This window comes from Anoplolepis gracilipes, chromosome 3, assembly GCF_047496725.1.
Source record: "Anoplolepis gracilipes chromosome 3, ASM4749672v1, whole genome shotgun sequence".
Classification (NCBI taxonomy): domain Eukaryota; kingdom Metazoa; phylum Arthropoda; class Insecta; order Hymenoptera; family Formicidae; genus Anoplolepis; species Anoplolepis gracilipes.
The window spans coordinates 4,754,367-4,768,012 of NC_132972.1; the positions used below are offsets into that span (position 1 = coordinate 4,754,367).

The 13,646-nt window shown below is 34.3% G+C and overlaps 1 protein-coding gene across 2 annotated transcripts in view; it reads left to right on the forward strand.

The window, feature by feature from the left end:
* The window catches only part of LOC140664043 (monocarboxylate transporter 4), a 76,630-nt gene that overhangs the window by 57,961 nt on the left and 5,023 nt on the right, over positions 1-13,646 (forward strand). For both annotated transcript variants that reach the window (XM_072888745.1, XM_072888744.1), the window contains 5 exons: positions 3,011-3,179; positions 4,639-4,803; positions 10,343-10,625; positions 11,188-11,362; positions 12,156-12,362. In XM_072888745.1, coding sequence (XP_072744846.1) covers positions 3,011-3,179; positions 4,639-4,803; positions 10,343-10,625; positions 11,188-11,362; positions 12,156-12,362 — 999 coding nt within the window. The remainder of the gene's footprint in view (positions 1-3,010; positions 3,180-4,638; positions 4,804-10,342; positions 10,626-11,187; positions 11,363-12,155; positions 12,363-13,646) is intronic.

A 13,646-nucleotide genomic window follows, 5' to 3' on the forward strand; every position in this document is an offset into this window, starting at 1 on the left:
ACGTGATTCTCGCAGAAACATGAAAAAAAGACGTAAACAAAATACCAAGCCAAGCAACGTGTACTTCGCGTGCTTCCCTTGTTGTGCATATAATTATACGCGTGAATCCACCGCGTGGCAAGTAGCAATTTTCGTAACACGGTTTTTTGACGGTGTGGTGACGTAACGTTTGCCTGGCTCTTTCGTTTTGAACGTAAATATCGCGCCTTGAGTCATATTCCACGTTGCATCGTTTTCCTAGTCCTTTCCTATGTATACATACATATATACATACATATACATATATACTGCCAAGGGATACATTTACATCTCTAGCAAAGTTGACGCGCTCATTTGCAAATGTATAGGATCTATCCAAAAACGTATTTATGTAGTCGTAATAGCTTGTTTTTTTTTTTTTTTTTTTTTTTTTTTGTCGCAATTTGTGACTATAACAATTTCTCGTAAAAATCGTAACTTTTTAAAACACAATCTAACGGATTAATATATATATATATATATATATAAATATATAAAATAACGTAGAATATATATTATTCCTATATATCGATCGTTATGCAAATAAAAATTTAGTTTAACGCTCAAGTCAATTAGATCGAGAATATACATCGATGGTTCTTATGCAATTTCTAAAGAGGTATAAGCACAACTGGCAGCATCTTCTTTCTCAATTAATTATGCTGACCTTTTTCTCGCCAGGAATTCAATTTTATGCTTAATTAGCCAGCCACTTTACATTATAATTGGAACATTCGGATTAAGTTTGAAACTTGTAAATGAGAAACCCTAACAAATTTGTTTCTTATTTAATCTCCGTAAAATATTTTCATTTTAATATATACATAACCTTTAACAATAATATAATCTCTTATTATTAATTGCTGTTTAATTGTGACAAGTTGCTAAATTATAGCTTTTTTAGTATAAACGCGATGGTGTAAAAATTTTTTACTATATATTCAGAATATTTAACAATATCGTTTTATAACTAATTTAAATTATTTTATTTGCTATTTTATTTACGATTTGAAATATTATTATTTATAAATGTCATTAATTTTTTGTAAATAACACATTTAAATTAAGTTTTGATTGATCATATTTTTCTATGCATTTTTCCGAAACTTCTCGTTTTGAATTATTCACACCTCTCTCAAAACATTTGCTGAACACTCAAAATTTCTAGACCGATAAGCAAACGGACAAGATAGACGGACAGACAGATAAGTTGACAGAATCGAACGAACAGACAGGGGCTTAACTTCCGCACCGTATAAATGCATTTCATGTTCGATTATTCATATCTGCCGCATTCGAGATCGAAGATACGATTATGCGAGACGTTTGCGAGTCTCGCTACGGTTTTGCGAAGTTGGCACGGTATGTATTTATAAAGAGAAAGAGAGAAGTGTTCTGTCAAGTATGTAAAGGGATAAAAAGTGATGCTTTTACGGGATTACAAGAGACGTACATACGTCGATACGATTGACGTAGTCCCGTCCAATTTTAGCATTACTAAAGAGAGAGAGAGAGAGAGAGAGAGAGAGAGAGAGAGAGAAAGAGAGAGACAGGGAAAGGCCAGCTATATTGCGCTTTGATACGATGCCATTAAATCGGTAGACATTTACATTTCGCGATGTCTTCTCGCGTCTCCAGCGCGCGTTAGTCATCTCCTTCAGATATCAGAATTTTTATCATCGCATGCAGCTGCGCGACAGGGTGTAAAATTTTTACATAAATCTGTGCGTTCGTCTCCGAGTTACGATTAGGAACCCTATAAATTGCCTTACGCTCTCTTCTCGCTACGTTTCCTCATCTTTTTAACTGTGTAAATATGCAAATGTGCGCAAATATATTAAATGTGTACGTAAATATGTACGCGATTCGTTTCGTCTTTTTTTTTTAATTGTTTACACAAATAAAAAAATTTGTTTTTTTTTCTTACTTCTTACCTGCTCTTTTCCCAAGCAAAGAATTCGGATTATTATCGCGATGTCCATGCAAACAGCAATTTAATGTTCGTCAAAGAAAATCAGCGTAGCTCATGTTACTAAGATTTCCATCGTAATTGCGAAATCTGAGCGTTCCTTTGGGAGTAATTACGAGAGTCGCGCGATAATTTAAATCCGTGCAGCGATGACTTTGTCGAAAACATGGTACTCCAGAGAGCGTGGAAGAAGAAGAGAAACTTTGTGCGTTCTTCTCCTCATATATCACGTTGTCGCATGATAACAAGATACAAATAACCAAAGTTGAATAACAATTGTTGTAGATCGCGCTATACATAACAATCCAATTCTTGGTTTAAATATACATATATATTTCGGGCAACGATCTTTTCATCGGGCGAGAAATCTTTTCTCACAATTAACTCACCTGACACATTTGTAGGGGCGAGCAAAATTTTTATCTTCTCAGGAAACATATAGAAGATTAAAGAAATCTTTCTTGAAGTAATTTTATAATTTTTCAAACGCACGGTAAGAAATATTTTCGAAAATATTTGCACCTTCGAAATTTTCTTTCACTGAACGAATTCCGTATAGGGTGGTTTCGAGTGTAATAAAAATAAACGCGAATATTGGTAGAAATGTGAAAAATTATTCTCGTTCATCCTGAGAGATAGAGAAGGAAAGACAGAGAGAGATATATACCTATAAATAGAGAGAAAGAGAGAGAGAGAGAGAGAGAGAGAGAGAGAGAGAGAAAGCCATCAGAGTTTCGTCGAAATTCAAGAGAGGAACGGATTTCTCGTTAGTGAATTCGACGCGAATCAATCAGCAAACGAGCTCACCACTGCGCTGGTCCAGTGTTGTTGGTCCAGAGAAAGAGGGACGAGGGGGGTGGAAAGAGGGACAGAGAGTGAATAAAACAGTCGTCGCTTTTGTGGAAGCAGTTGTATAATTGGGGACCGCGAGGACCCCCTCTCTCCCTTTCACACCTTCCCTCGATTTTGATCGCAGTCGCGCTCTAATGATTGTCCAAAGTGACTATCGGATAAACGTTTCAGTGTGGGCGGGGGCGTTGAGCGCCGCGGTTTCCCGCGGTTCAGCTCCGCTGGTCGTCGGCGCGTGTCGTCGTGGCAATACAAGGCTTACGGCGGTGATCGGTGGCCTCGTGCTGGCTCTGGCATCACTCTTCACCTCGTTCGCCCTCCAGATGCATCAAGTGCTCCTTAGGTGCGTAACGGCGCCAACGATATAGTTATTGATTGCTCGAGAGATGCTTGAGAATTATCGATAGATAAACCTAAGTAAATCTCTTATTATTAACTCTTACTCCATACTATATTATCTTTGCCACTCTCAAACCGACCTAGTACACTCAAAAAAATGATCTTGCAAATTTTCTAGGTGTAAAAAATTAATTGAGACAGATAAATTATTAGCAAATACTGTGATACTGCATATATTTTTTGCACTTAATCAATTTAAATGACAAGGAGGAAATTTATATCTGTACTATTAATGTAATTTAGACAGAAAATTTGTCTGCGATGCCTATCTTTAGAGCCTATTGTCAAGGACAATTAGATTTGTGATTAATATTTGGCAATGGGATCTAAATTTCCTAGAGGTATTGCTAGAATATTGCTGCTAGAAATTCTATACGTGACAAACAATATTCTAACAGATACAAAAAGTAGCGATAAATTTTAATTGAGACACCTAGAAATCTATCTACATTAGCAAAATATTTTTTTGAGTGTAGGCGAACGCGTTTGTGAAATGAGTGAAGATGTTTTAAAAAATTTGAAAAAATTTATATATTCTTTGATCCTTCTGATAAAGATACTAAAATAATAAATTATGAAATTAATGAAAAATAATTTGCTTAAATATAGTGTCATACGACTATTCGTTTTCGAGGAATTGATAACGTTAGAAATGATCCACCAGTGTATGGAGTAAGGGTTAATTTTACATACACACGTGAAAGATAAATATCAGATATTAAGCACAATTTGCGTGTGTATGTCATTGAAAATTTGTTTTTACAATGAAAATGTGAATGATTATTACATCTTCATCAATTTTTTGGTTACAATCCCTTTATCATTAGTTTGAAAAGAAAGGAATGTATTTTGCAAAAAACCCATATTGTTACACGCAGCTTTTTCGTTGAAATATAAAAGCGAAATTCGCGTGTATCATTGAAGCTATTTTTACAGCAAAAGCGAGTAATTGCGTAATCTTTATTATTTTTTTTTTAATTGTTTCAAAATTCATGAATTTTGAGAAAAAAAGAATATTGTATATTCTACAAAATCCCTATATTGTTACGCAGTAAATTTTAGTCAAAATATTACCTGTGAATGAACTATTAATCATTATATGTAGAGCAATACAAAAAGCTACATTTTTGCGGTAATAGTTAGTTATTGAATTCACAGGCTTTCAAAGTTAACATTTAATAACGCCCCATTTTTCATTCAGAAAAATTAGGTTAAATAAAAATAAAAGAAAAAAAGATAGCCCAAGTTCCTTCCAAGTTTCTTTGAAATGTCAGCAATACAGTGTGTATAGAACCGCGTTTCTTTCCGATAAAAATCGTCCCATACAACTTATCCTCTCGCGCAAAATGTGTGTATGTGTGTGTATATAAAGTTATACGATTTACTTTTACAAAATGCAACAGCTATGGACTAGTACTGGGTACGGGTGCCGGCCTCGTGAGGGAAACCGCCGGTCTGGTATTGGGCAATTACTTCAGAAAACGACGGGAGTTTGTGGAGATGGTGGTGCAAGCCGGCACCGGCGTGGGAATAGCTCTTTTCAGTGTCTTCTACAAGGAAGCCGTCGGGTGAGTTGTTATAATACATGTTATCATGGGTTCAACGCGCCGGAATATATTATACATTGAGCAGTAAATATCCTAGGGATATCGCGCGTCCGACATTCTGCTCAAGCTGAGCGGGAAAGATCCGATTGACCTTCAATCGTGTTATTTCTTCACACGTGTGGGCACGCATGCGATGCACAATGAACATCGTTAAACTAACAATGTCACAAAAAATTATAAAGTCCTCGACATTATTCGCGTTTGAAGGATTTATTGCCGTAACTATTATTGTCAATAAGTCACAGTCATTGCACACAATCATCTTTAATTCATGTCGTTAAATACTTATCCATTTTATGAAAAACGTAATGAGAAAATAAATTAGATATATACATAATATGAAATAATATAAATAATGCTTTCTTTATATATAAAATAAATTTTATATGTATGTTTTATTGTTTTCTTGAAATGATATTTCATATATGTTTGATATATTTTGCATCTCTTAACATACAATTCAATTTTTAATTAAACTTAAATAACACAATATTTATCTTCACTTTTAATATTCTAATTGAAAAATTATTTTTGCAAAACACTTTTTTAAAATAATCATAACATATATATTTTACAATTGTAAACAAAATTTAATCTGCACGTTGGATTAACAAATTAAATTAAAACAAGAATAAGTAAGAATAAAAATAAATTAAATAAGACAACGTGAATGTATATAATTTTGATATTGTAATTAAATTGTACATATTGTATCATTTAATTTTAATAAAAAAATTCAACTACTAAAGTATAGAAAAATGCATTAAATATTTTTATAAATTTTACAAATAATTTTGCGTTATTGAAAATTTAATTTAGACCTAATTATCAATATTTAATATCAAAATATTTACAAAAGATATAACACACGATAGTTTATGACTGACAATGAGACGAGTAAATCTGGAAGATCTCGAAGTGAAAGCTAAACCGTCTACATATACGTATATATATGTTCATACAATAGATAAACTGTAACTTTCCGAGGAGAAACGTGTATTTGAAAACGATCATTGAAGAGCATTTCGCTGGTGGTAGTAACAATATTTACTCGTCGAGCAACAACGACTCCCAAAACAAATTGCGCACGTCGAGAAGTCGGACGGCGGCGTATAACATACAGACAGAACGAACTGTTTTCAATGCGTACCACCCTTTTATCGTAGGTTTTCGCGCGACTGCGTGTCCTCGCAGCACCGCAACGTATATACGTCCGTATATGGTTCGCGGTGCGACAGTTTCCGCCGGACAAAAACAGCGAACAGATTCGACGTGGAATAATTGAACATTCTATTCGGATTCAACGCTCTATTTTCCCTTTTGGCCTCGCTCTCTTTTTTATTTATATCTTTCACCGACGTCAGAACAATTTGTTTGACAGTTGTCACGGCCGTTTGTATCGTTGATTCGCGAATCACTCAGTCGCGATTGTGTTTTTCAGCAATCTTTTCTCAATTATAACTTCTTTTTATGTGTATCTTTATTTTCAAACGTTTGGCATAGACTCTACATAAAAAGCAATCTATATTTTTAATAAAATCTATGAAAGATTATTTCTTATATGTATTTAATTTCTTTTAATCTTAATCTGTTACATGGTTTACATTAGAATCTTATTTAAGTTACAAGTTAAAATTGATGGAAGAACAAAGTTTCGTTATCTAGTTTTCAAAAGAAAGCCTCTATTATTATTCTTGAAACTTTTAATATTTCACACTAAATAGTTGCGAAAGAAAAAAAGAAAAAAGGAAGAGAGAGAGAGAGAGAGAGAGAGAGAGAGAGAGAGAGAGAGAGAGAGAGAGAGAGAGACAGGTTTCGGTATTAAAACAATGTCCGTTTAAATTTATTTTCTCCAATGTTTATGTATAATTAAACATCAAACAATTTTACGACGTTTTGTACAAAATACGGGTGATTATTTATCGCTCAACATAAAAGAATAATGTTTATTTTATAGGACTATCATGGGAATTGAATATATTTAACGTGTTGTTTGAGTCTTCTGTTAACACGGCAAAATATTTACTATATTTTAATCTTGGTACATGCAAACCTGCATGTAGATAAACACCAGATCGTTGCACATGCGGGTTATTAAACTTAATTGCCGTTGCTATGCGGCAGTTTCTGTTAGGTACAAAAGCATAGTCCAATTAGAGGATCGGCCTCTTCTGGACCGACGAGCATAATATCGTTGAGTTAGCGAAGTAACCCGTTAAGTCGATATGGCTTACTCAATAACCCGCTAAGTTAGCTAAGGTTTCTCTAATACAGAGTCAATGATACCGTACCAGGTTATATACATGTTGCAATCTAAGAATGTGCAAAAGTTTTGAAATAATCGTAGTGGTATGTCTGGTAGAAAGTTGTAAGGAAAAATGAAAAAAGGAAAGCAATAATGAAATATGCATACAATATACAACAAGAAGTCGGTAAAAAGAAATACTTTTTCTTTTCATATCATATTTTCTTATGATGTTATATCACATTTTTTTTTACTTTTTATTCACACAATGCATCAAATTTAAAAGTTGTACGGAGTTTTAAGGTAGTGGAATGATGTATTGATCTTAAAAATTAAATTCAAAAGTTTTTTCCGACAGGGAATAAAACATTTAAATGTGAATAGATTATAATTTATGTTTTCGCACAATTTCCCTTTAAGCAGAAACTTTTTATTTTTGATAGTCTGCTCGTTTATTAATGGATTAATGTTATTCTAACGGATAATGTTAGTCACGGATAATCCCCGTGTTTTATTTTGCGTGGGAATCACCGCAATGCGGATACAGTTTACCAGATGCTACGAATTTCTTCTATGATTATGGTGGTGATATCAGATTTGTTCTTTTAAGTGGCATCTCTTCCTACATTCCGCGTTCTTCTTTTTCGTTCTTTTTCTTTCCAAAAGAGTAAACGGTACTTCTTTTCAAACTTGAAAAGTGCAGCCGAAGAGAAAATACCTATTAAAGTACATTAAAAGATTATTTTTCACGATCCTTGTTTACTATTCATTAATTAGATTTATCGAATTACATTAATATGACGAGAATATTAATAATTGCATATTACTATAAATGAGTTAAATATAAATAAATGCGAAACATATTGTATATTATTCATTACCCACACATTTTATGCGTTTATGTAATTTATTATGTTCACACATTAAACTATAATTGATACGATAATTAGTTAAATAATATGCTAATTTTGTAAGGAGAAAAAGAGAGAAAAGAGATAGAAATAGAGAAGAAAAGGGATGAACTAATTTAAAGTATATGTTCACGTTTATCGTTAAGTAAAATTTATTGCCTGTGCAATATTGAAATTGAATATCTTGTGCTCGAAATACACTAGGTATTTATAACGTTAACATAAAAATCTCGTGAGCGCCATATTTTCACACTACAATTTACCGGAGAGGGTACGGGATGTGGGAAATTTTTTATTTTTTATTTTGCTATTATACAGCGTACGTACACGATGCACGATTGGACGCAATATGCGCTCCGCGTGTACAAAAAAAAAAATATATATATATATATATATATATATATATATATATATATATAATTCTGTGGTAACGACAAACCCGTGGGCGTCAAAACGCGCCCACCAATTGCGTACGTGCTACGAATCGGCTTTTTGCCGGATAATTTTCTCTCTCTCTCTCTCTCTCTCTCTCTCTCTCTCTCTCTCTCTCTCTCTCTTTCTCGCATAAACGTATATTAGCCACGCGCTATGCGTTATCGAACCATCATCTAATCTCTGACCTGGGCGCATACGCGATAAACATTTAATACGAGTTCCATAGGGATTCGATAGGGAGCGAATGAGGAAAGGTATATGTCGCATAGGTCGGGGAAAATAAATTCAACCGCTCGCGGAGATAACACGGTCGTGTCTGTGATAAAAACGTACGGGATGTGTACTATGAATAGTCATGAGCCGGGTCTCATTATCCTCATGCCGAGGGATTAAAACGCAACTTTTGCTCCCTACTGATACGTTGAATACATTCCGAGGAACTCGAGGTCTTATTTCTTATTTTATAATTTCTTTATGTGCGTATTTGCCAACATTCTCTCCTCGCGCGTAAATAAGCGAATTTAAAAATTGTTACAGCGTCTCTCGCGCGTATTTTTTTTTCTCTTCTTAAAAAAGAAACTTTAAAGATACAGTGGTAGCTGTTGAAAAGTATGTATTCTTTAATAATTAGGTCTTGCGAGAATTTACTCTATAATTATATGGACTGGAAGTTTAATTGTTTTTTTTTTTTTTTTCAAACTGGTTAATAATCTCTCTTTGAGTTAAACGCCGCGACTTTTCTTTTTTTAATCTTCCTTTCCTTCTTGAGTTCAACTTTATAATTTGCCAATCGACGATTCATGTTCTATTGTTTTATGTTCTTTATACGTTTTAAGTAATGTTTTAAAACAGTCAATTTGCTTATAAGTTTTCATCTCGGCTGTACAGAACTTTTTGCTTTATTTGACTAAATATTGAAATGAAAATGAGATTTTCTCACGAAATGTTCAAATTATGTTGTGAAAATATTAAAGATAGTTTGTAAAGGATTAAAACTGAAACAAGTTTAATATTTTCTTGTTGAGAATTTTACGAAAACTAAAAAAAACGCAGAAAAATAAATGTTTCTCTTAAGTTAAACGTAACATCTTTTGATGATGCATTTATATAATACTCGTAAATTTCGCATAACTGCTTGTACAACAAAACAGTGTGGAAACATTGCGTTTCATAAATCGTATCGCTGTATCAGCGTCAAGCGAAAGCCACTCTATTACACAACTTTTATTACAAATTGCGGAAGTTGCGCGCGCGCTCGAATAATAATGCATAATATTTAAGCTTTAAAAAATCTAAACTTTATCGTTCTTATCTTCTCCAACTAATTACGGAATTTTTTTTGTAAAGTTACTCCTTCGTAACATTGTCTTTTTTAGATGCGTAAGAGTTCTTCAGTTTTATAACGACATAATGACGAATTAAGCACTCGCTCCTTACATTATGATGTAATCTATTATAACTTAAACTATTATTTTATAGCGTTCGACATCTTTACATCACGCATTAAATACGCATAACAAATATATTAATGTTCATTATCGTTACTATAATTAAAAAAAAAAAAGATTATTAATTTATCACAATATTAAAATGCATGCATTGTTATTTTTACATTATATTGAATAAATATTTACATACTTTTTTGCTAATATTTTTCGAGATAATTTGCGAATGAGGATAAATATAAATACAACTAACTGCGACGAAGAAACGTGCCGAGAAGCGAGGAAAATTTTCTCTCAGAAATGCAAATGCAGTAGCTTTAGCTACGATACGAAACGTAACTAGGGAATGTACGAAGCGCACGAACTCGAATGCGGCACGTAAGAAGTGCCTGCTCAGCTGTATGATTCAAGACGATCTCCGGATAGCGCGTACAGTCATATAATCGTGTCTCCGTTCTTCCCAGGAAGCTGGGCTGGCGGCTAGGACTTCAATCGGTAACGGGTGCACTCTCGTTAGCCTTCTTTCTGGGGCTGATATACCGGAGCGCCTCGCTGTACCACCCGCAACGTCGGGCCATATTGCATCTGAAGAATCAACGTAGCAAGCTCAAGGAGAAGAAATCCGCGACCAAGGTGCCGAAGCAGCCGCTGGTCGATCTGAGCCCTCTGGGATCGCGTCCTGTGAGGATGCTCATGCTGGCCGCCGGCGCCGCCGGTTTCGGACTTTACACTCCCGCCTTCTATATCGTAAGTGCACTCTGTCTAAGTGTGATTGAGAGGCAAGGATCTCCTTCCTTTTTCGACGACGAGAGAATACCGATGGTCATCGTAAAATCACGTAGAAATCTCGTGTAGTAAAAATCACGAAAACTTTCCTCGCGTCATTTATTTATTTTCACGATGGTTTTAAGTAAAAAAAATAATATTCATCCGCGAAATTCATTGGTCTGATAACGAAAGAATTTGATAACATGCGGTATTTTTATTAAAGGATTAACGACACAGATTTTCCTCAACACCGCGCGTGTGTTATTTCGAAGAGGGTAATTAAGTAAAGGGGGTATCGATAGTCAAAGTGTAGAATACTCATGGCCGATCAAAGAGGTATTTTATGCAAACCAAACGAGCGTCGAGTTTCCCAATCTCGCGATCTCTCCCCGAAGCTAATCTCAAGAGTTGGACGAGCCAATTTCGATAATCGATATTAGATGCGCGTCATTACCGGCGGCATTGTAGCGGTGTTATCGAAACAAATTCGATATAGCATGTTTTCTCAGCGCGACCCTTTAATGAGAAACATCGCTTACAGGCTCTGCAAGGCTACCAAGACGGGTTGGAGGCCAGCGCTCTGGTACTGTTGCAGACCTGTCTAGGGCTGGCGGCGGCACTCGGATGCGCGGCCTGGGGGGTGGTCACCGCCAGGCCTTCCGCTCAGTGCCTAGTGTCCAGGCAATATCTCTGCCAAGCGGCTCTCATCGGGGTCGGTCAGTAAACTCTAGACTCTGTAATCATTTTCGTTTACACACCAACGGGTTTAACCGCGAATCAAGAGCTGCAGTTCGCTAAACGTTTGATCACCGCCGCTGTAGATTTACCGTGAGATCTCGAAACGTATCTTTTTAAATTATCGGAATAATTATCCTTTTTTTGTAACTCTTTAGCATCTTTATGCTTAATTTTTCTGAGCGTACTATATGTGTCTCAACTATAGATTCTATACTTTGATTTTTTTTCTAAACAAAATTGGAGAAAGACAAAAAGATTCTAAAATTATTTGCGTATTTAAATATTATAAATATCTTTGCTATGAAATTATCGAAATAATCTTTTTTCTATAACTCTTTAGCATATTTATGCTTAATTTTTCTGAGCATACTATACATGTCTCAACTATAGATTCTATACTTTGATTTTTTTTCTAAACAAAATTTCAAAAAGAAAAAAAAAGATTCTAAAATTGTTTGCGTATTTAAATATTATAAATAAATCTTTGCTACGAAATCTTAAATTATATAAATTTCTTTAAAAATTTTTATTTTTATTTACTTATTTACTTAAAAATTGTTCGCGTTTACTGATAAGAAAATATTGATTTTTGCCGACGAATCCGTGAGAAATCCTTTTTATAGGGGAAGAATAGGCGGTAAAAAATACGAGCTAAAATATAATGCTGCATAAATTTTGCACGCAAATAGGTGGAAATTTAGATTCGAGAAACTCCGTCTCCCTTACTTTCAAGGGTTATCGATTCGAATTACGTTTCCTCTTTGCTTAAAGCTGTAGCTCAAGTAGCTCTTGGTAGCGTACAAGGTTATCACGGACTCGTACTGGCCTCCGGGCTTTACGGCGCCTCACTCGGCGGCGCGCTTTACTCTCTCAAGATGTTGGCCCTGGAAAGGCTGCGAGCGAGACATTTCGCCAGATCGTGGGCTCTGGTACAAGCCGCGGAAGCTCTGCCGATTCTTCTCGGAGTTCCTCTCACAGGTATGCAAAAATTACGGGATCAGTTGTCGAAAAGGCACGTTTTGAGTTTTCCTTCCTTATTTGAAAATCGCTGTGACTATCACTTTGCGTACAAATCGCAAGCTAGGATCCTTCTTCGGGAGACGCAATCTTTCCATCTTATATGTTCCATTTAAAAATTCGCAAAATAAATTTGAAGAAAAGCCATTTTGAAAAAGGAGATTATATACTACTTTTATGTGTATTTATAAATTATTCGTATATATTCATACAAATTATAAATATTGTAACGATGTAAAGGAAAAGAGGCATTACACATTTCTTACCGTAGCATAAAGATTCGTTGTAACCTCCATTTATTTTATAAAATGTACTTTCTTTAAATGCAAATTCTTCAAAGACCTGCAATAGTATTAGAGCTTTAAAGCACTTAGGTGGACGAAATCCGCTCCGCTTGCTCGCTAAATCCGTCTCTACTAATAGTCTTACGGTCCTTGTGTATGAATTTAATGCCCAGCATCCTTAATAATAATAATGTACGGGGGTCGCAAAATACTGTTCGTTTACCCGTGTCGCTGAGAGAATATTCAAGGAAACATGACAACTGTCACGCATATTTAAGCGCTAGTACAACTGCAAATTTTGGTCACTTTGAACAGCTTAATGTAGTCGCTGGAATTGTATTACTTTTGTTATATTACAGGATATTTTGAAAGCCTCTGAAATGTAAGACCTAAAAACGTAGAAAATTAAATTTGAGTATGAGAGAAAAGGAAATTTTATAATCTATTTACAAGTTAATTGAAATATAACAAGCGTTTTTGTCAATTAGTATCTCATTACGTCAATTATTATCAACATTATTATCTCCGCTTATATATGATATTCAAAACAATTATGATAACGAATAATTGGCATTACTAGTCAAAGATATCATATTATAATATATCAATAGATATTGATATAATATCGATAAATATTAATATACAATCTATCGATATTATATTATTTATCGATTTGAAGAATTCAGAGAAATAAAATGTGATAAGTCTATAATTTATCAAATTTATTTTCAAAAATTTGTTCAAGATTTTATAATAAAAAATTGTAGAGTCTTATCACGTTTCTCTTATCTTTCCATCTAATTGTTATTTACAAGAATAGATTAATTCCAAAAAGTAACATTATATGACATAATAATCTTCAGCATCCAATACAATTATCGTATAAAAAAGCGAGGACGTTGAAAGATCACAATGACATTTCGCACAAATTCCCCTCGGGACTGGAAAATTATCAAGAGCA